This window comes from Falco naumanni, chromosome 3, assembly GCF_017639655.2.
Source record: "Falco naumanni isolate bFalNau1 chromosome 3, bFalNau1.pat, whole genome shotgun sequence".
In the NCBI taxonomy this organism is placed as follows: domain Eukaryota; kingdom Metazoa; phylum Chordata; class Aves; order Falconiformes; family Falconidae; genus Falco; species Falco naumanni.
The window spans coordinates 4,825,113-4,848,260 of NC_054056.1; the positions used below are offsets into that span (position 1 = coordinate 4,825,113).

Consider the following 23,148-nt stretch of genomic DNA (forward strand, 5'->3'; position numbering starts at 1 on the left):
AAAGAAGAGATCCCGCGAGCTCCTCCAGCAACCGAGATTATCAACAATTTATCAAAAACCACAACACGCCAGCCCTTTTCCCCCACGCCAAGCCCCAACGCGCTCTCCCCCCGCCACCCCCGGCTCTCCAGCGGCGTGGGTTATGGCAGCGCGATTGGATCAGGCAGGAATCGCTTGGCTTTGCTGGATCTTTATGCAAAAGCTTCACGCTAATTCGGTTTGATCCTCACTTGCCGGGGTCCCAGCGGAGCGGCAGTGAGAGGATGACTGCGGGAGATAGGCAGGGATGGGGCCGCAGGTGCTGGGCGAGGAGCAGGGATGTTCTTGGAGAGCAACGCGAGCTGACAGCCGGCTCCCACGGGATGCGGGGACCCGCGCTGGGAGATGCTTGGGCGGGGAGGAGAAAACCAGGCTTAAAGGCTGATAATTAAAGCCCTCCTGTCAGGGTATTAATACCTAAATGCAACCAGCGAATGCATTAGCAGGGATCCCACTGGGGCTGTTGTGCTGTTTTATTTGATGGGTTTAATTAATTTATTGCTCTGCACACAACTGCTTCCCAACCGGTGGCAAACACATTCAGCCACGTCTTTCACAAGGGTGGCCCTGGAGATGGCTCCACCAGGCTCAGGGACCCCCACAGGGGCCCAGGGATGACCCCGAGCTGTCCCCCCACCACTCAGGGGCTGCAGCCTGGCTTCCGGCACACACCACTCACCCACCTTGGCTCCCCCAGCTTGGCCACTGTGCTCCGGCAGTCGTCGTCCCCAGGTCTCGGTGGCCCATTGCAGCGGCCCAGTGGCCCAGCTTGGCTGTGCACAGCCCCACAGGGTTCCAGTGCAAGGACTCAGCTGCTCTGAGCTCTCCACTGTGTGCTCAGCCCTCTCCAAACAGGGCAGGAACATCCTCCACCTCCACCGTCATCTTCCTCCTCACGCAGCACAGCTGGGCTCATGGGTGGGGAGGTAGCCCACACCCACCCACCTGCCCAGCCCTGCAACGGCTGGCTACCCTCGTTAGGGACTCCCCTTGGGAGCACCCCAGTGCTTCATGGTGTCCCTAACAGGGTGGCCCTGTCCTTGCCCAGTGCTGGGCTCACCTACCCTGGGCTCACCCCCAAAACATCGAGAGGACAGGGACACCCAAAGGACCCATCCACCCACCCAGCACCCCCCTGTGGCATCACCTGCACCCGGCATCCCCAGGCTGGCACCTCCACCCCCCTTCATCTTTCTCCTACAGTCACCTAAGTGCCTCTCCCCACCCCCAGAGCAGCCAGAAGAGACGCTGGCCCTGCAATGGGGCCAGGCGCAGGCAGGGCCACCAAGGGCAGGATGGAGCTGGGGCCACCACAGGCCATGTCACCGCAGGGCATGGCCCCAGATTCCCAAGGGGATGACAGCATCATGCACCAGCACCACTCCTGGTGCTGTCCCAGCACGTGGGGTGCCAGTGGCTTCTGTGCCGCTCCATGTAGGGCATGAAGCCGCAAAGGCTCCAGGACTGCCTCTGCGCCCGGTGGCGAGGGGCAGGGATGGGGAGAGTGGCGCTGTGCAGGTTTATTTATGACACACCAGGAAGGAAATAAAAGGCATCTATAAATTATATGATTTCTCCCACCATGCTGGTAACAGGAGCGAGGTGGCTGGCGGTGACAGCCGGAGCCTCCGAAATGCCAAACCAGCTGTGCTGCCTGCCGTGATGCCAGCGCCAGGGCCACCCGCGTGTCCCCCAGCTCTGCTCCCCTCCGGCTGCCTGGGCGTGCTCGGGGCTGCACCCACCCCAGGGGGAGCATCCCCACTGCAGGGGGCTGGGGCACCCACCGAGGCTGAGCTGCAACTCGGCTCTTGCAGCCGGGGGTCCCCACCATCCCCACTGCCCCCACCACCGCAGCCATCCCGCTCCCAGCCCGGAGACAGCGGGAGGAGGCTGCAGTGCGAGGTCAAGTGATGGATGAGCAAAGACGAAGGTCCCTGCCTTGTCGCTTTGCCGTGGTGAGGAGCATCCTGGAGCATATTTATGGCTGCCATCCTTTACACACCAGAAGCTGTTACCTCCAGGCACATGCAGTCCCAGCAGCCTTTAGAGGACGATAAATCATCGCTTCCGATGTGACAGCGTGGAGAGAGCATGCAGGAGATGGGGACCGGTGGTGGGCACTGGGACCAGCCAGCGCCGGGTCCCCATCCTGAGCCCTGGCCATGCCTCCAGACACGACGAGCCACCTCACCCCATCCCAGAATCACACACCAGGCAGTCCCTGGGCTGCATGCACACCCCCTGGTCCACACACATGCACGCACAGACACGCATGCATGCTTCCCAACACACACACTCGGGTCCCCCTTACTTCACCCTCCCTCCCATCATCACTGGCCACACTACGGGGGAAGATGTGAGCAGCCACAGTGGCCCCCTTTCCCTCTCCTCTCTCCCAGGCTCCCTGAGGAGCAGCGGGCAGATGTTTGCTCTGTGACAATCTGCGTCCTGCTGGATTCGATAATAATATCAATTACCCCAAGCTTTCATCCACGGAGCTCTGTGCTCTCTGGAAATAGGGATGGATGGAGCCTCTTCACCACCAGCTGGAGGGGCAGGGGGTCCCACGCAGTGGCCCTGAGGATGCCAAGCCTGGTGACAGACGGGGAGGTCACAGGGAATTAGTGGCAGAAGGAGCAAGGAAAGCCTGGGGCTGGATTCTCTCTGGGAAACAGGAAAACGCTGCAAAATTCTTCGTTTCCAACCTCAGCTGGAGGGGAAGCCCTGAGCTCCGCATCAGTGTGCATGAGGGAGAGTGGCACTGCGGGGAGGTGCTGGCCCCAGGCACGGGTTCCTTGGCAGATGGACACCAGTAGCTCCTTGGCAGGGCACTGCCACCGCATGAGCCCACCTAACTGCTGGGTGGGAGCATCCATGCTCAGCCACCCACTGCACCCCAGCAAGTGCCCCAGGCACTGAGCACTCGCTGCCTCGGGGCATCCCTCTCCCTTTGGGCTGGATTGTGCAGTCCTGGCTGGCTGGAGTGAGGGGTGAGGTGGGATGTGGGTGGTGAACACCCCAAACCTCCTCTGGAAGCCCGGCTCTAGCCTGGGGCCACCCTCACCACCACGGGCAGGTCTGCCTACTCCCCAGGCTCCTTGTCAAGGGGGTATCTTTTCTTTTTTTTCTTTTCCACGCGTGTTATTATTTTGGCAGAGCTGGAGTCAAGTAGCTCAATTAAGCAATAACTGCCTCTGTACAGCTGCCCACACAGCCTGCGGTAAATAATTAAATGCTGAAATAATACAGCAGATGGGAAGCAGCACTGAGAGAGATCCGAGAGGAACCCGAATGGCTCCTGCCATGGCAGCAGCTGCACAGGGCCTGGGATGCTGCCCGCGGTGCCACGCGTCTCCCGAGCCATGGCCCCGGCTGCATCCAGCACCCCGCAGCTCTGGCTGGCCGTGCTGAGCAGCTGGAGGAAGGCATCCTGCAAACGCCACGTGTGGCTGTGGCTGTGGCGTGATGTGCCTCCAGATGCCCTGCTAGCAGGGGGTCTGGGGGTACCCCAGGGGTACAGAGATGGAGACATCCCTCCCCAGCTGACATTGGCGGGGACCATCCTGACTGACCCCACTCTGGCAGCCCCCGTGTCCCAGCACCACAGTGCTGGCTCCTTCCTGCCATCCTCATCCCTGCCGGCCACTAGAGCAGCAGGACACCAAGCCCCAAAAATGGGGGAAATTCCCCCCCAGATCCCTGGCTCCCGCCCCGCATCCCCCTTCCCGAGGAGGCAGCAGAGCGGGAGTGACGGCACATGGAAAAGCATCATGGAAAATTTTAACCAAGCCCCACTATTGATCTAGACGCGAAGCACATACCCAAGCAAGCCTGCCGCTCCGCTCGCAGATCATCTGCATTTATCTACTTCAACCAAGTACAGGAGCATCATTGAAAGGCCTAATTACCAGCCGTTGATAGATAAATATTAATGCCAAACCCCCAGGAATAAAAGCATGGTTTGATGCTCGGGTTCCTCGGCAGGAGAGCCTCACCTGTGCGTGGTGTGACAACCTGTGCCACGAAAGCCGGTGCAGCTGCTTTGCTGTCCCAGCAAGAGGCAGCAGCGATGGCTGGCAAGGAGCCGGCAGCGCCCGAGTACCGCGTGTGCCAGGTTCCCCGGCAGCGCCCGAGTACCGCGTGTGCCAGGTTCCCCGGCTGCACCCCGGCACAGCCAGCAGCAAGGGCAGCAAAGGCAGCCAAAGCCTTTTCAAAGCGCTTGGTGCGTCACGCAGCCGCGGCAGTGCCCAGATCCCAGCACTGCCCAGCTCCCATCCACCTCCCTGGAAGCAGAGGGAGCCCTGCAAGCCTCCGGCCCCTGGCCAGGGCCCTAACGAACCTTGAGAGCTGTCCTTTCCAAAGGACTGGAAGTGTTGATGTAAGCGGCTGGTTGGGGTCGATGTCTCGGTGTCCACAGGCTGAGGCTGTTGCTTTATTAAGATCTCGGAGGGCACTGGCTCCCACGAGGCAGCCGGAGCATCCTCTCCATATTCACATTTCCATCACATCCTCCTCAGACAGTACCGGCTCTACTCCTCCATCTGCTTAAATGCCACCTCCAGAAGGGATTGGCGCGGAACGTCATCTCCCCTTGTCATTTGTTTCCCATCCTTCCCTCAAGGATTCACCCAATTGATCCTTGGAGTTCACAAAGGCTTTGGACTTTTGGGGATCCAGGAGCAAGGCAAAATGTGTCCACCTGGGGCTGGGGCAGGGGATGGTCTCAGAACCTCCATGGGTTGCTTCAGGTTGGGTCCCTTGGCCACGCCAGAGCTCCCACGCTGTGTCCCTGCAGCCTGGCTTGCCCAGGGATGTGCACCCAGCTGGGCACAGGCACCCCTGCAATGAGGGGAGAGAAAAAAAGTCCCATTTCTTAAGACAAAGGGCACCTGTTCGGGTCTGTAACAGCTCGCCCCAGACAAGGCTGTGGTGTCCAACCCCAGATGTCACCCACTTGGGCACAGCCCTGGGGACGGTTCCACCCCAGGCTCACAGCCAGGAATGGCTTTGCTGCTGCTTATTTTCTGAGCGTGAATTGAATCTCAGCTGACAACAGGCTTTTCTACAAGATCTACCTGCCCAGCGTCTGGCAAATCAGATCTGTAAAATGACCCCAGGAGACATCTGCCAGATCTTCATCTCCTCGATTATCAGCTCCCGGCCAATTTCAAAACAGCCTTGACACACAGCTCTGAGCTGCATTTGGAGCTTAATTTCACACCCAGCCCAGCCCTGTTGGAGCAAGATGCAATCCTGGAATGAACTGGGATGAGCTGGGATGCTGTCGGTGTCTCCCCGTGCATGGCTGGAGATGCACACACATGCACATGCGCTCCTCGGTGCGTGCACAGCCAGTGGCTCTGCTGCATGCTCTGATGGCCAGGGGGGCTCCATCCCTTGGCCAGACCCTGTGTCACCTCCCTGGCCTCGCACCCACCTGCTTTTTGGGGACCACGTTGATGCACAGCCCCCAGCACCCTGTTCCCCTCACTTCTGCTTGCTGGGAGGGTGGTGGAGGCGGAGGGGGGGACCCAGCGCAGCTGTAGCTGGCAGGGGATGTGACAGGGTGTTACAGCCTGTACCCCCCCGCCCCCAGTGTGCTGTCAGGGAGCGTTTTTCCTGGGAGCTGCTGAATAATTTGCATCCGCCAAGACGCAGCTTCTGGGCCATGTTTGTCAAAGTCAATCTGCAGCTCACTGCCTCCGGAGATTCAAACACGATAGCGGCATCAAGCCTAAACGACATGCATGGTGATTGCTCCGGCATGGCCCCCCCTCCCCGTGCTGGCTTGGACCCGCAGAGCTGGCCCCCAGCGGCATTGCAGAGCTGGGCTGGTGCTGAGGACCTTCTGTCCATTCCATACAGCCCCCTTTGCCCTCAACCCCACGGCTGAAAAATCTTGGGTCCCAGCATGGAGAGAGCCACTGGCTGGTGGGTGCCGCAGGGTTGAGGTTTCCCCGGCCCCCTGGCCCCGCTCCTAGATGAGGGCTGTCACTGGAGTCAGCCGCAGTGCTCAATGAGATGCGCCAAGGGGATGAAATGCTATTTCCAAGCAGAAAGTGCAGGAGCATCACCCCCAGCTCCAGCATCAGCCCTTGTGTGCCTGCCCACGGTGCACGCCAGGAGCTGGTGCTCAGCTCCCACCTCGCCCTCCCTCCCCGGCACCATGGGAAGGGGACAGGGGATGCTCCAGGATGTTCCTTCAGTGACAGCTGCCAATCCTGCGATAGACTTGTGCTCGCTCGGGGACCGGCTTTGTTCCCCGCACAAAGGGAGCTGCCAGGGATCAGCGACAGCGCAGACAGAGGGACCGGGACTATCTGCGACATGGGAGGAGGATGGGGCTCGTCATCGTGCTGCCAGGCACAGTGACGCTGGGCTGAACTGGAAGCTGAGGGGGAGAGGAGGAAGAGCTGGAGCTCACATCTCAGGCTCAGACCCACCCCAGGCCCTCACTGAGCCTCCCAAGCACAAAAAATCACCCAAAGCCCCTTTCTGGGGTGCATCTGCCCATGTCCCCCCCAGGTTCCTGCCCTGTAGCGATGATGGAGCCCTTGGAGAGGGACCAGGCACTGGGGCCAGGCTGGGGTGTATGACATGGGGACATGGTGGGGATGGCACCAGAGCTGCCGAAGTCCAGATGAGGTGGAGCCGGGAGCATCTCCCAGTGCGCCACAGGTCTCTGCAGCACCCTGCTCTGCACAGCCGGGGCACCCTGAGAGCCCTGGGGACCCCAAGGCAGAGGGGTGCTGCAGGCTTCAGGGCATCTGCCAGACGTGGTCCCCCCAAAGGCAGGACACGCTGCCCTCCCATCCCTCTGCTTCAGCCGTCACCAGTTATGGCCATTTGCAACCCCAGCTCGGCGCTCTGGGATTCCCACCCTCCCCTCGCTCACGTCCCAGCACACGCCAGCCCTGCTAAATCCCGGCGAGCGTCCCCGGTGATTTGCAGTGAGCCGGCTGGATCCATCAACATCCACCGGCAAGGCCTCCCCTTCGCTTCAAAAGTTCCCAATTCAAGGGGAGTGGGGGTTGTTCTCACTTTTATGTGCTATCTATAGTCCCCTCTATACCTCTATATATAGATTATATATCTCCTAGCTAATCTCTTTGCAATCATAAAACCATTAAATTAATTAACCAAGGGAAAGAGAGGAAAGGCTGGATGCCCCCCGAAGAACAGATGATCGTTTTACATTTATTTATACCAGTATTAAAGGCAGGCCAGCCCCAGTGCTGCCAGTCCTCAGGCTGCTCCAGCCACACGGAGCAGAGCCACAAGTCCACGGTGATGGGCCCCACGGGCTGAGCCGGCCCCGGCGCTGTGAGCTCTGCCAGCACCGCAGCCGCTGGCTCTCCTTCCTATTTTACAGGTGGGGAAATGAAACATGAAAAAAAGCTGGAGGTGGCTGAAGTCATGCAAGACCTACAGCTCCCCCAGCCCTACGGGCATCTCCGTGCCGGATCCGGAGCATGGGAGGGTGAGGAGGGGGGTGCCAACCCCCACGCCATCCCCCACCTCCCCCCACGCAGCCCCGGCACGGCTGCTCCTGCCTCGCAGACGTGTGAGAAATCCATGCTTGGGCGCGGGGTGGGAAGGGAGGGTGTGAAATGGCGATAAAGCGGCAGCGAATGCCAGCAGCAGCCGGCGGCGAGGGAGCTGCAGCAGCCGGTGCGAGCAGCCGCGGGTGCCGGAGGTCTGGCCCGAGCCCCTGCATTTGAGGGAGGGCTCGGCGTGGGCTGGGACCTGCACATTTACCATCAAATGCAACTCCAGCTCCTTTGCTCGGGGTCGAGAAATGGTGTTGTTGCCCGGAGCTGGGTACGGCTGGAGCTTTTCCAGCGGATTTGGTCTGAACCACTGGGTTCAGACACGGTGGGAGAAGGGTGAGGCCGAGGTGAGCACCCAGGGAAAGAGACCACGAAGCATCCAAGGCTGCTTCCTCCCAAAGCTGGGACCGGGGAAGCTTCCCCTTCTGCCAGCTCCGTGGTGATTGATCAGCTGTCTGCCTGCAATCCGCAGCCGTCACTCAGCCTCTAATCCGCAGCCCTGATGCATTCTCCTCACTGACAACGAGCTGACACGGTTTTCATTGCACTTAATCAGCCCTTTAAATTTAATGCCCCAATCGGCAGCATCTGCATTGGCCACTCAACAGCAGCTGGGTCCTGCAGAGGTGGAGACCAGCAGGCAGGTTAAAATCCCTTACTGGAATTTTAAGGACCAGGCCAACAGCACGAAGCTGCTTTCAGCATCCAGAAGCCCCAGCAAAGGGCCCCCATCCAAAACCCAACTCAGCTCCCAGCACTTCCCAGCTGCACTGGCAGCAGCCCGGCGCTGTTTCAGCAGCTCTCCTTTCCCTCCCATTGCACTGGCAAAGAGCAGCTCAGAAATCGCCTGGGTGAGCGAAGCTCTGCAGCGTGGCATGTGTCCCCTGGCTCTGGTGGCATCCCCCCGCTGCCCTGGCTGCAAATCATGCCACAGCACATGTCCCCACCAACAGCAGCGCAGCCCCATGGTGGCCCCGGATGGAGGGGGGCACAAATGCACCCCCAACACGGCCATGCATGGGAATGCCACACATACTGGGGAACCACCAGCTCCTTCAGCAGCTCCAGTTTTCCACCAGCCTCCCGGGAAGCCGGTGGAGCTCGTGCCAGGCCATGGCACTGCTGCGCTGGCACCTGCGCAAAGCCACCAGCAAAGTGCCCACAGCCTTGATCGATGGCACATGGTGCCACCAGCCCAGCTCGGTGGGGCTGCCCAGGGTCACCCAGCCGGTGAAGGGCTGCAAAGGGCTTCCACAGCCCTTGGAGGAGGAGCGAGGAGAAGAGGCAGAGAGGGAGAAGAGTTTTCGCTCAGCTGATTCCCAGTGATGTGAAACCAAGACCCACACTGTGCTGGAGCCTGGTGTAGATATGTGTGGTGGCCCCAGGGATGCCACGGTCCCCAGGATCCAACAGCATCCACAGCCCGCCATGGTCCTGAACACAGCCCCCCACTCCAGGCCAGTGGATCCCAGAAGCCCCTCACAGTGACAAAGGAGGTGACCCCAGTGGCACAGGGGCAGCGGGGATCCTGGGCCCAGGCAAGCCCTGCAGTGAAGCCGGATCATGGTCACCATGGGCAGCGGGATGAGGGGGTGATGGCTGGGCTGGCCAGCCGCGACAAGAACTGGTGGATGTGGGGAAGGAAGCCTTGCTGGGGGCAGGGGAGCATCGGGGACAGCCACTGCCCAGCTGCTGCTGCGGGGAGCGGTGACAGCTGGGCAAGGTGCTGCCCTCCCATGCGGCAGCCAAAGCCGAGCGCTGCGGGCAGAGGGGCACGGTGGGCTTCGCTCCACCTGCAACACATGGGAAATGATGGGGATGAAGAACCTGCAGCAAAGGCTGCATTAGCCCTTCCCGCATGGAAAGTGCAGGCTGCTGGAAGCAGCTGGGGATGAGCACAGGGATGCAGACGAGGAGGGTCCCAGGGCTGGAGCAGCCTCCTGGGGCAGCTGCTGGAGCACAGCCGGGAGCTCCCACTGCGGCCAGCAAAGGGCACCGTGCCCACATGGAGCGCACAGGGCTAATGCCAGCAGCGTGGGAGATGCCCAGCAGGCAGCAATGCTTGCAGCACCCCCTGGTCCCCCAGCTGTGGGGCGTTCCTGCCTCCCCAGCACCCTGCTGGGTACCAAATCCCACCCAGCACCAAGGCAGTGACTGGCAGCCCGCTCCTGCCACCAGCTCCGCTCTCTGCTGCAGAGACCTGGGGAATTAGGAGATGGGAGAGATTTTTCTCCCTTCACCTTTCTTTGTACTTTTATGCTAATGGCAATAATAAGAATTAAACATCTCCTGTGCAGCAGAACAAAGGCCTCTTTTGAAAGGAGATCAGTGTGACCGCGGCTGACGGCAGGCTGCCAGCAACACGGCAGCCGGATAAAGAGCCCTGGACCACTGGAGCAGGAGCGAGGGGCAGCGAGGTGGCCTCGAGCCAGCCCCAGCCCCAACGCTGGGGCTCATCTGCCATGGGTGCACCACAGCTCTGCTATCACGAGCCCTGAGCCACAGCAAAAAGCCTTCAGAGGAAATTTCCCGAGCATTTTGCCAGCTGGCCGGAGATGGAGTGTGCCTGCACAGGTGCCTGGGCAGCAGCCCCCATCTGCTGGGGGCAAGGCAGTCCCTGCAGCCCCCCATCGCTGCCAGAGCCGGCGGGCAGTGGCAGGCAGCCCTCACCCCAGCGTTCACATGCTGCACAGGGTGAGAGCGGCTGCGGGAAGGCGATTGCCTGGGATGCTCCAGCCTGCCCTACATTTCTCCTAAATATAGCTGGCCAGGTGCTGCCGATGCGCCCACTGGAGCCAACCCAGGGGAGGCTTGGTTTGGTCTGGCTCACTTTGCCCTGGGATGCTGAGCCCACTGCTGCTAGTCCTGCTCATGTCGCTGTCCCCATTCCACGGCCCCAGCATCACTTCTCCCATCCCCAGCCCCACCATCATCTCTCCCATCCTGCAGCCCCAGCATCACCTCTCCCATCCCCAGCATCACCTCTCCCATCCCCATCCCCAGCATCACCTCTCCTGTCCCTAGCCCCAACATCTCCTCTCCCATTCCTGCCCAGGACACCCTTGATGGCACCCAGGGGAGGCAGCCAGATGGCCGGATGGGCCCACTCCCCACAGCTGCCCCCCCCAAAATGAAGCCAAACCAAAAATAGACAGGAACACGCTTCACTCACCCCAGCAGCGGAGGGGGTGGTGAGTGCCGGCAGCGTACCACTGACAACCGTGCCGGATGGGTGGCAGAGGAGGATGAAAAGGCAAAGCGGAGCTTGCCACGCACACTGGCTCTCACCTTCTGTTTCCCAAACTGCTGGGAAAATACGGAGGCTGTGCTGGGGCTGAGCCATGCTGGCAGGCAAGGAGGAGATGGGAAAAGGGCTCATCCCCAGCGTGGCATGTCCCCGGGTGCCTCCTGTCCTCAGCAGCTGGTTAAGGAACAAGATGACAGGAGCATGACTCTGTGCTGCAGAGGTTGCAGAGGATCCTGGCCAGATTTTGGGCTTTCTCCTGCCTGCAGGCACCATTTGCTGCCCACAGAGCCGGGCTTGATGCACCACCCAGGGCCCGTTTGCTCCTTGCTGGCTGCTTTGCTTGGGGCTCCGCGCCTCTGGGTCCTGCAAGCAGCGGTGATGCCAGTGGAGAAGCCCCCACGCTGGGGGCGGGGGCTGGAGACCTGTCTTCCTGCTGGCTACCAGCTCCCATCACAGGCTCCCAGCTCAGAGGCAGTCACCATCCTGGAGTTTTAGCTCATCCTCTCCTTTTGTCCCTAGGAGCCAGAGAACAGCCTCTCCCCACCCGGTGCTCAGCTCCCGGCCACCCCATTGCTCTGCTTTGCCACAGGGCAGAGAGCTGCTGTGGGCAAGCACAGAGCTCCAGGTGGGCTGTGGGAACCCCCAGCCCCAGTCCCACTGCTCCCCCCTGCACCCCGGCTCCCCAGGGGGCTTGCAGACCCCCCTCTCCAGGCAGCCCCACGCCAACGCTCCTGCTCAGGGACTTTACTCCCTCATCCCGGCTTCCTAGTGACTGACAGCAGCTCTTTCATCTGCCAAAAGCCCTGGATCCCCATCACCTGCAGCTCTTTCATGACGCCCTTCCCCAGCACTGCCAGGGGCTGCCTTTCTCACTTGCCAGGCTCATGAAACAGCCAGAAAGGGCTTGAGATTCTTCTAACGAATCTCCCAGGGCAGGATCTGTCCTCCTGCAGATGCTGCAGGAGGGGCAGCCCCAGCACCAACCTCCTCCAGCCGCTGGTATGCCCATGCCAGCACCCTGGAAACCACTAACGAGTGGCTCATGCATGGATTGCTTGGGTGGCCATGCAAAAATTAATTGGGCGCTTGTGCATGGGCTGAAGGGGTGCTCATGCATAAATTATTCGGGTGTTCTTGCACGATCCTTCTGAGCACTCCCGCACATCCCTCTCCTGCACCTGGGCCTGGGGGTGGGCAGTTTGGTACCCGGTGCCCTGTGCCCGATGGAGTCAGGGAGTAGGATGAGTCCGTCACCTGCAGGGGACGGAGGAGCTGACATCGATGCCACCATCATCACCAGCATCAGATTTTCCCCTCTTCTGCACTCGCTGCCCACCTGATCTCTTCATTCTCGCCTCCCCATCACCCTGCGTGCTGGCAGTCCTGAGGATGGAGCAACATCACCGACACCGGCTCGCACTGTCCTTGTCCCTATTGTCCTCCAGCTGCCCCCAGCAACCTGCCCAGGGGTGCATACCCCCCTCACTGGTCTCCAAAACCCAACAGCCTCTTCCTCCCCCTGGAGCCAGGGTCACTCATGACCTCCCCGCTCCCTGCACAGCCCCGTGCACCCCAGGATGGGACAGCCCCATGGCTGTGGCCTCGCATCCCCTCAGGACCCTCCATGTCTCCAACCCCACTCCTCCCATTTTCCTCCATGTGCTGTTTTCCCCTTTGCCTCCTGGCTCTGCCCAGGAGTTTCTCAGGCAGGAGCCAAGGGGTTTGCACCACGGGGCCCTGATCTCACTTAGGGACTCCAGCTGCTGCTGCTGAATAAAGGATGCTCTTTTAAAAGCTCCCAAAAGCTTCGGCTCTGGCAGAAAGCTGATGTTCACCTTGAAAAAGCCATTTGCTGAAGGCCAGAGACACGATCTCTGCTGAAGTCAAAAGCTGCTCCAGTAATGGATGTGCGGACAAAAGCACCGACTTGGCAGCAGAGGGTTGGGGGGGCTGCCTCACCCCCTCCTTCCACCTCAGCCCCCGGCAGCCCCGGACCACTGCACCAGCAGCCAGCTCCTCGCTCGGCTGGGTAGCCCCGTGTGCCGCCAGGCACTGTGCCTGAGGGCGATTTTAGTCCATCCAGACCCAGAGATTGGGCACGCAGCCTTGTCCTGACTCCCAAATAGCTCAGGCTGTGCAGCGTGTGGCCCTGGGCTGGGGGCTGCCTTTGCCAGACGTGCCACCTGATGGGGAAATCATGGCTTGTTCCCTGGAAGGAAGGAGAGAGCAAAAGCTGGTGCAGGAGGAGGGATGCCCGCTGCTGCATCCCCCAAAATATGCATCTTCCTCCTCTTCCTCGCTGCACAGCAGCCACTGCTGCTCTGCAACATGCAACATGCAACCCCCCCTTTCAAAAAGAACCTCCCAGATTGCAGCCCCAGGCTGGCCACACCTGCGCAGGGCACCCTGCCCAGCAGTGTGGGAGCTGGCATCAACCCCTAATTAACTGTCATTGTTAGGGCTGCCTGATGGAGCCATGGCACTGCCACGGGAAGCCTAATTACAGCAGTGTTGCACCATGACAGGGTTACATTAACATCGGGGGGGGTGGTGTCTCTCCCCTCCCCTGCCCGGCTCAGGCTGCTGACGAGATGCTTCCCCCCTCCCAGAAGCTGCCCACCACCCCAGCTATTCCCAAATTGTGGTTATTCCCTGGATTGTGGGTATCTTCCCGAGTCGTGATCTTGGCTGCAGCCCCCGGCTGGCTGGTGCCTGTTTGGGAGCTCCCCGCTTCCATCCCACCCCCACAGCCACCATTGCTGTGGGATGCCGGAGCATCCCTGAGCGAGAATTTTCTTCCCTGGCATTTTATCATCTCATTAAAGCCCATTCGGGACCAGGCTTTATTCCAGCCCACCCAGCAGACAGCCCAGTTTGGGTCCCAACACACGAGGCAGGAGCTGCAGCGGGCACTCCTCACCCTTCTCGTCGGTAATGAACTCACATTCTGAGCGTGAGAAGACACAGAGGCCTTTTAAAATAGGAAGCAATTCATAAATCCAAATATTTCAGATAACAATCGCCTCTTCCCCCCAAAAACTGTACAACCTCATAAATATGCATTTCCCAATTTTCACTTTCTACAAATCTATTATTGTTTTTACCAACAACAGGAGGCTGCAGTTTGCATTAGGAGTGTGTAATTTATCATTAAAATGTAATTTATAACATATAGAGTAGAGCATAATAAAGTCTGGATGTGGTGATGGATGGCCGGGAAGCATGTGTTTAAAGGGTATCTTGTTTACATCCTTGTAGGTCTGCACAGAAAAGAAAATGTGATTGTTTAAAAATAATTACCTTCATGTTCTGCTCACCGTGTGCTCCCTCCTGCTCCTCTGCCCCCCCTGGACCCACTGCCCCCGGGAAAGCCCCAGAGCAGCACGCAGCAGAGCTGCTGGCCCCAGAGCTGAGCAAAGGCTTGAGGCTGGAATTACTGGGAATTTATGGGGCATCGGATGCTGCACTCCAGCCAGGGAAAGGAGAGCACCCAGGGAATGGTGAGCACCCAGGAAAGGGAGGGCACCCAGAGGAGGGAGGGCACCCAGGGAATGGAGAGCATCCAGGGGAGGGAGGGCACCGAGGGGAGGAAGAACATCCAGGGAACAGTGAACACCCAGGGAAGGGTGAGCCCCCCGGGAAGGGTGAACACCCAGGGAAGGGTGAGCCCCCAGGGAAGGGTGAACACCCAGGGAAGGGTGAACACCCAGGGAAGGGTGAGCCCCCCCCCCGGGAAGGGTGAGCCCCCCAGGAAGGGTGAGCCCCCAGGGAAGGGTGAGCCGCCCGGGAAGGGTGAGCCCCCCGGCACCCTTTGGCAGCGGGGCAGTTTGCATGGCGCAGGCAGCGCCAGGCTTGGACACCAGCAGCTCAGGCTGGATTTGAGCACCCAGGGAAGGCTCTGCCCTCTGAGTTATGGCCACGCGGGTGGAGATGAACCAGTCCAAACTTTCCTTTCCCAGCGAGCAGAGACTCCGTGTATTTCTGGGCAGGAGGGACCGCTGCCATCACTGAGCTGTCACTCGGCTGACAGCATCAGGACGTGGTGCCACCAGCAACGGGGGCACTTTCCTCCCAGGGACTCTCCTGCAGCGGCTGTTGCAGAGCTCACCCCAGCAGAGATGGTTGGGGCCGGGCCCCCAAGTGATTTATCTGCAGCGTAGAAGTCAAGAAAATTGTCTTTTATAAATCACCAGCCAGCTGCACGCGTGCATGCGCTGCTTGCACCCTCATGAGTCTTTGTGCCTTCTATTCCCTAAATATTAAGTAAATACAGCGGATGCAGGATCAGGACATGCGTCCCCAGAGCCACCAGCGAGCTGGGAAGATACTTGTGGCGCTGTAGGTGTTTTAAGGCTGCAAGTGTAGGAAATTTGGAAATGCCCAGGAATTACACAGGGAAAAGGCTCCCTGGAGGGAGGCGGGTGCGTGGACAACAGGCATCCCACATGCTTTGCCTTTGGAAGCGATGCCAGGCACTGCTCTGCTCTCCATCCAAGGGGTGTAAATCCTGCACGGCCCAGCTGATCCAGCAGAGATCCTGGCTTCATTCCTGAGCCACAGAAAGCCGAATCTGGCCCATTGTTTTCAATCTGTCTGCTTTCAAATTGCTCCTAAATAACACAGTTTATCTTTGGCTGATTGAGTCTAAGAATTTTGCAATTACAGACAAACAAGGACATTCAGCGTCACATGTTATTTGCATTTTTAAGGACCAAGATTTTTTTCTGTAGGTTTTTGTCTAACGATGTTACGGGTTAGGGCTGACAAGCAATTCCAAATGCCATCCATGTCGTGTGCTCAGCCTGTAAAGCTGATCACCTGTGTAGCAACTCTCCCCAGCCCTCAAACCCCCCCCCCAAGCCCAGCCCAGGACTTCTTGTGCAGCTGGGGAAGCAAATTCAATCCCAAACGGTGCTTTTTTTTTGCTTCCCCCCGCCCCCTCCTCCTCCAGCTGCAGTGAAGCTGTGGGAAGGCAAACTGCAGCCCCGGTACAAGTGACCCTGGAGCATCTCTGGGACCAACAGCGGATCCAGCACTGGCGCTACTGGATCACCCCGTGGTGAAACTGGTCCCAACCTCCCTCTCAGCAGGACCATGTGCAAACACGTGCTTCCCGCAGGTGATCCTGCACCCGATCCCGTACATATCCCACGCTGGCTGGGAGCACCCCAGCCCGGCACACCGGTAGCCGGGGCAGCCAGCGCGGTCACTGCAGGGAGCTCAGTGAGGGGTCACCGGCGCTCTGGCCCCATTCCAGCTTTTCTTCCCCTTTTTCCCTGCATGCCGCAACCTGCCGCCCGGCTGCTCCATTAGGTAGGGCTCCCTCCTCCCAGGCCCCTTTTTCTGCTCTAATTACCTCCCCCCATCAGCACACCCCCCCCCGCCAGCACTGCAGACCTCATTGATCACCTTGTCAAAAGTTCCCTGCTCACCGGGCTGGGGGAGCAGGGCCACGGCGGTGAGGAAGAGGAGCGGGAGAGGTGTAATTACTCCCTCCGAACAATGCCAGGGGTCCCAGAGCTGTATGAATGATTAATTACAGCCCGGCTGTATGTGCGGAGAAACCGCTGCTAATGCACTAAGTGCTCTCCCCTGCAAAATACCTACTCAAAGCCCGGAGGGAGCAAAGCAACCGCGGAGCAACTGAGGTGCAAACGTTGCACACAAACCTGTGCAATGCCCCAGTTTCAGGCCTGCGGGTGCTGGGTGAGGCACCCATCCTGCCCTGCTTCCACGGGAAGCCCATGGGTGCTGAGCCTCAGCAAACACAAGCTGGCACGCGAGCAGTGCCCATTTGTGCTCCTACCCCCCACATCTCCTCTTCCCCCATCCCCAGCCACCTTCTCCTGCCCCTTTTAGTCAATCCTTTGAAATACTGGCTTGGGCAGCTTGGAAAAAAAAGCTCAATCCCTGGATTTTTGCAGCAGGGATGAGCAGGGAGGAGATAGGGATCGCTCAGCGCCGTCTTTGACATTGTCACTAACAGGGTGGCCGTGCCCGAGCGGGTCCCAGCTGGGCGCTGACTCCCAGCACAGCTGCAGGACCACACAGTGAAGGGATGCTCCAGCCATCCCTATGCCCACAGTGCCAGGGAGGGGGTGGACACAGCCCTCCCCCCTCACATGGGGTCTTGCCTCAGGCCTGCAAAGACCCTCCATCCCCATCAGCCCAATACCATGAATTCCCAACGACTCCCTAGCCAGCAGGCCATTAAATCAAAGCCCTAGCTCATCTTTCATCCTATTTTTTTTTCTCTATTTTATTACGTTGTTTGTGTTGCTAAGTGCAATTAATTCCTGATTTGGATACAGTAGCAATGGGGAAGGGAAAGCACCCAGCAGCAAGGGGCGAGGGGCTTGGCCGGGGCTGGCATCACCCCCTCCTCCTCCCTCCGAGCTGTGGGGCCACCAGGATTTTGCCCCCGCACCCCACTGCAGCATTGCTGCCTCCCTCAAAGCCCCGAACAGGAGCTGCTTCAGCATCTCCAAACCTTCCAGCTAATTCTGGCTTCCAGTGCTCTCGGTAACGAACTGCTCGTGGAAGATCACCATCATATGGTTTCATGTTGTTATGGAAGAAGGACCTCATTAAAAAGGGAAATGAGTATGACATCGTAAAAATGTTCAATTAAGTTTATCTCATTACAGTTAATATTAGAAGGGAACTTTGGACTTTTTATATTTTACTCCAAAATTTGGGGCAGTTAAAGAGCGGTACTCAATCACAGCCTCTTCCTTGGGAAAGGATGAAGGAAGGGGATGGGAGGATGGGGTGAAAAAAAATGGTATTTAATTAAACACGCACCTTATTAATGTTCGTGGCTAATCAGACATCTCCGCGCAGTCTCTGCAGTGTGTGGCTGTCACACGGGCAGCCCCCGTCCCCCTTGTGCCACCGATGTCCCACACCTGCCAGCTGGGGACCAAAGCGCTCAGGTTCCCCCCTGGCTCGGCAGCAGCGAGGAAACAAAGCCGCCGAGATGTTTTGATCCAATTAACCATAATTTATTTCGTACTCATCAGCACTTCCCCGCCGGGGGATTTGCAGTTTCACTGGGATGTGCGATCTCCACTGGGAGATCCCAGCAGCAGGAACCTTTCCCCTCCCCAGCCCGGCACCGGCTCTCGATGGTGATTAGCACCCAAGGGATACAGACATTTTTCAGTTTTATTGGGGTGAAACCTCATAAATTTACACCCCATCAGTAAAGGTCCTTTTGGCATTTAGATTTTACACCCTGCACTTTTCAAGGAATAAAACTTGTGCTGTTGGGTTTTTTTTTTCTTTTTTCCTTCAGCACCCAGCATAATGAGAATTGCCCCTCTCCATCCTTGTCTCCCAGAATGAGCCGAGGGGATGGAGCGGGGAAGCATCATCCAGAGGAGCTTCAGCCACGGGGACCCGCTGTGCCTGGGACCAGCCCAGGGATAAATAAGGAAATAAAAATAACCCCCTGGGGCAGCAGACGGGCACCTTTTTCTCCTTCTCCCTATATGACCCCCATGCCCAAGGAGGGTAAACAGATGTTGTTTTCCTCACGGAGGCTCTGATTTACAGCTGTTCCTAGACTCAAAGGGAAAGCAAGCAGGAGAAGGTGAAGAAGAGGAAGAGGAGGAAGAAACAGGGTTTTCTCCAAGGAACTATTTGCTCAGCCCACTGCTGCTGCCATGTCCCTGCTCACCCTTGCACTCCCTCCCTGGGAGTGGAGCAGCCACACGAAATGCCTGGGTGAAACCCCAGTATGCCCCATCTCGCACCAGCAAAGCCTCCCACCATCACATCTGCCCGCGGGCTGGTCCCGGGGGTCCAGCTGAGCCCTGTCACAGTGTCCAGCCCCAAATCCTGCCCGTCACCCTTCACCACCAGAGGACAGGAGGATGCCCCAGGGGCGATGAGCATCACTGGCTCTGCTGAGCGGGGATTTCAAGGCATTTGATGCATCGCCTGTGAAATAAATTCCTTTGATGCAGAAGAGACTACAAAAGCACGTTACATGCATAAAATGGTATTAACGAAGAACGAGAATAATCCCTCCTGCCTGTGGCATGCAGGGCTGCACGGGGCTCCCCAAAATTCCTCTGCTCTCCCCAGCTCCGGCCGCTCCAGCATCGGGAGACCCCTTTTGTCTCCAGTCTCCTAATGAATGCCCACAGCCAAAGGGTCCCTGAAGGATGGAGGTCTCCTGGCTCCTGTCACCTTGGCCAGATGCAGCCTTCTGGGGGAACACAGGGACAGAAGGGATGCCAAAGTGCTGAGCACAAAGCTGGAGACCCCCCCATGCCCCCTCCCCAGCCCATGGCAAGGGGAGACCGGGTGGGTGGCTGCCACCTCCTTTCATGTTTTCCTCGGCTGAACTTTCATTCCTGATAATCAGGCCTGATATTAATGATGCATAAAATTACCCCTGATTAAAAGAACCTTTTCCAGCCGCAGAGGGGAGATCACGTGGGTGAGGAGCAGCACAAGCCTCCACCTCGGGCACCCACCCCTGGACCCCCACGGGGGGAGCAAAGATGCTGTTCGGTTCAGCTGGTGGTTATTTAGAGACCAATGGCTCCAGTCGCTGAATCCTCACATCTTCATTACAAGCCTTAATTAAGGGATCAGTGAGAGCATCCCAAAGCCCAGGGATCAACAGGGATCACGCACCACCTGGGCCCCATTCTGCTCCAGGCCCAGAGCTGTTTGCATCCCCTCTGCACAACATCTCAGGGGGGACAGGAGGGTATCATCACCCATCCCTTTAGGGAAGGCATCCTTTTACCAAAAACTCCGGCTTTTGGGGTGTTTTTCAATGCTTTAAGTAAGCAAATGGTGCAGCTAATGAATGTGAAATCGCACCAAAAAGAAAATCACCTGGGATCAAAGCCCCTGTGATCTGCCTGCGCCGGAGCAGTGATGGCTGTTACAATAACCATGCGGCAGGCGCTGGTGAGGGGCTGGTGGTACCAGGACAGCCACCCTGGTGCTTACATGCTGGAGCCAGTTGGATGCAGAGCATCGATGGGTGGCTCACATCCCAGTCCCTGCTCCCCTAAAACCCCTTGTGAGCCCTGAGCCAGCACCAGCTGGGCAGCCCAGGGCAGGCAGCAGCCCTGGCACCCCACACCAGCCACAGCACCCCCATCCTGTGTGGGGAAAAGGCTTTGCACCATCTACAACGCTTGGCCGTGCTCAGAGACAGGGTGGGCGATGGAGGACCCCCAGCATGGGTGATGCCAGACCCAGGACGATCCCCTTGGAGCAGAGGGAGGCTGAGAAGCAGTCAGGCACCCCAGGATCTCAGCTTTGCATTTCAGCTCAGCGTCAGCATCCCTGCCCTGAGCACCTCTGCCCAGCAGAGATGCCAGTAAGATGCCTGCAGGGATGAAGAGGATAAAAGTGTTCCCTTAAGGGCTCTCCGGGCTCTGGCAAGAAAGGTAGGGGACTCTTCCATCCCCTCTACTCTCAGCCCTGCTTGGGAAGCACAGCCAGCTCCAGCAGAGCCTCGTGGGCCAGGAGAGGTCTGTTTGAAACACGGCTTTGCAAACCAGCCCAGAAGCAAGGAAAGAGGCAGCGATTACCTGCCACGTCTTGGTGAAGCGAGGATGCAAGGGGAGGATGGCCCTGCGTGGGGAAAGCAGCAGAAAGCCCTTATTGCACCTAAATTACTGCCAGCTTCTTTGTGTTGCTTTTAAGCAGCTCTTGCTGCAGCCCCATGGGCTTCGGCTGATGGAGGGAGATTATCTCTGCCCGAGTGGTAGGAGGGGATTAGTGACTCCAGGGAGGGAAAAGCGTGGCTCCACACTCAGGGATGGATGGATGAAGTGCTGGCAGAGGTGATGCTAGGGCTGCTGGGCACAGACAGCCCCCCCAGGAGCCCTGACCCCGCTGGGCAATGACCCCAGTGGCCCCCAAGCATCTCCTGGGTCACCAGGGAGAGCAGATACTGGGCAAAAGGGGCTCTGCCAGCTGGTCCCACACTCCTGCAATGCCACAAGAACACAAAAGCACCACGGGTGCCCTCCCCAAGCCCTGCTCGGTGCTCTCTAGGGCAGAGACTCCAGCTGGGTCCTTCTCCAGTCTCCCCTCTGTGAGAATTTCTATTCCCATTTCTCTCCGATGTCACCGAGGTTTGTGGAGGGCAGGCACCAAACCCCTTAGCCAGGGCTCCCGTGAGCAGCATCCTCCAGCCCTATCCCCATCACCACTGTGAATCCCAGGAGCCTCTCACAAACACGCCCTGAAATCCCAGCCAGGGAGACGTGCCGAGGAAACAGCCAGCTTTCAGGCTCCATTAAATTTATATTTACAACCCCTTTTTATCAGGGCGTGGGTCCCGTTGCTCTGACATGATGCATCTGGAGGATGCCCACAGCAGCAGCAAGTCCCAGCCATGGAGAGGCACAGAGATGGTGCAGCCTGGGGGGGACACCCCAAGACCACCCCCAAATCCCCCATTTGCAGTACCAAGACCCATCACCCACACAAAACCCGCATCCCTGGGCTGCCCCGCGTGATGCTGCCAGCTCAGCACTAACCACCGCGCACAGGGATGGGGAGAGGGATGGAGACGGGGAGCATCCCTATGGCTTAACAACACACATGTCCCCCCCAGCCCCTCCCCGCTCAAGGGCTTCGCTGCCTGTCGAAGGACTTAGTCTAATCCAGGGAGAAAAATGAAAGCCCCGGCCCCGCAGGACCGAGTGTGCTGTCTGGGGTAGAACTAATAGTTATTATCTACATTAAGCACCACGGCTGTCAGGGAGGAATTAATTTCCAAGCAGAGAGAGATGAAAGTTCCCCATTTTTCAGGGAAATCTACACTGTGCGAGGTGGCTAAAGAAAAATAACTTAAACGTGATTAAAAATGATCCCCATTTTATTAAAAATAATTCTAATTTATCTCTCCCTCCGGCTTCCTGTTTCACTGGCATAAATCCTGGTTACCGGAGGAGAGGCAACTGCCACAGATCCCGGCAGCCAGAGCTGGGACATCCCCAGCGTGGCTCTGGATTTTGGGTACATGCCGGAGAGCCAGGCTGCTCCCTGCCAAGCCCTGACGCTTCTTTCCAGCACGAGAGATGGAAAAGCCAACCCCACTCCCACCCCTCTCAGCCCATCACCCTGCAGGCAGCGCAGCCAGGATGCTGAAATCCAAGAAAAACGGGTCGGGGCTGGGGGGGAAATAATTCAGATCTGGGAGCCAGCGCAGGGTCCCCAGCCGTGCCGCGGGCTGCTGGTAAAGCTGGGCACCGACTCAGCTGCGTGGCCAGTCAATTTGTCTCGCTGCAAAACGAGGATCCTGCTTCACTATCTCGCCAAGATGTTGCAAAAAATCAATTAGTTGCTAATGACATTATAGCATTTTGGAGATATAAAGCTTTACAGGAACGGTAAGTGGTGGTGATACACAGTAATTCAGATTCCAGCGGTGAAATATGGGAGATATTGCTCTCGTTTTATTAGCGGCCGCCAATGTTACTCATCTCATTAAGTTTATTAATAAGCCGATGTCCCCCTAGCCTGGCAGGGTCTGCGATGGAGATGCAGCTCCCGCTGCACGTGTGGCCTGGGGTGAAAGCTGGAGCAATCAGGGGCTATTTTAACCAACACTCCCCCCAGCCACTCACTTTTCTCATCCAAAAATCAAGGGATTTAGTAATCTGTCAGATCAAAAAAAATGCTCCAAAATGGAAATCTTTTGCTTTCCAAAAATGTATCTGTAATAGAAAAAGTCAGGGCTTGGAAGCGGCTGTTTGGCTTTGAGCTTTCGGGCGGCTTTCAGGGTTTGATTTTATTCCTCTTTCATTGCGGCTACGCCAGCAGCGACAGTCTCCATCCTGCCGGTGCCATTCTAATAATATTCTATTGTAATAGTTAAAACATTTTACTTTCTGTTTAAAGCCTGCAAGGAAGGATTCTCCTGCATATTCAGAGATATCAGCTTTCCCTTTTTCACTGAGATATAACCATTTTAAAAAAAAAAACCACAACAAAAAAAGCCACATTTCAAAATAACTCCTGGAAAATCGAAAGCCTGCTCAGCCCTGCTGTCACCAGGATCTATTGCACCTGCTTCTCTTCCAGCTCGGATGTAGCACAGGTTTACACACACACACAGAAAACATCCCCATGTTTGATGGTGAAGGGCTCAATACACTGGGAGCACTTCCCAAACCCACAGCAGATCCTTTAAAACCTCAACACTGTCCCCCAAATGGGGGAGATGCCCTCCCCAGTACCGTGCCTTGGTTTCCCTGACTGCACAGGCTGGGGCTGGTCCCATCCCATTGCTGGGATGTGGAGTGGTCCAGGGCAAGATGCTGGGAG

The 23,148-nt window shown here is 58.0% G+C and overlaps 1 protein-coding gene across 1 annotated transcript in view; it reads right to left on the reverse strand.

The window, feature by feature from the left end:
• Positions 1–12,185, reverse strand: part of ADGRB2 (adhesion G protein-coupled receptor B2) — a 66,517-nt gene extending 54,332 nt beyond the window's left edge. Inside the window, exon 1 of the mRNA XM_040585621.1 lies at positions 12,091–12,185. Within this exon, the coding sequence (XP_040441555.1) occupies positions 12,091–12,185 (95 nt within the window). The remainder of the gene's footprint in view (positions 1–12,090) is intronic.
• Between the last annotated feature and the right edge of the window lie 10,963 nt (positions 12,186–23,148).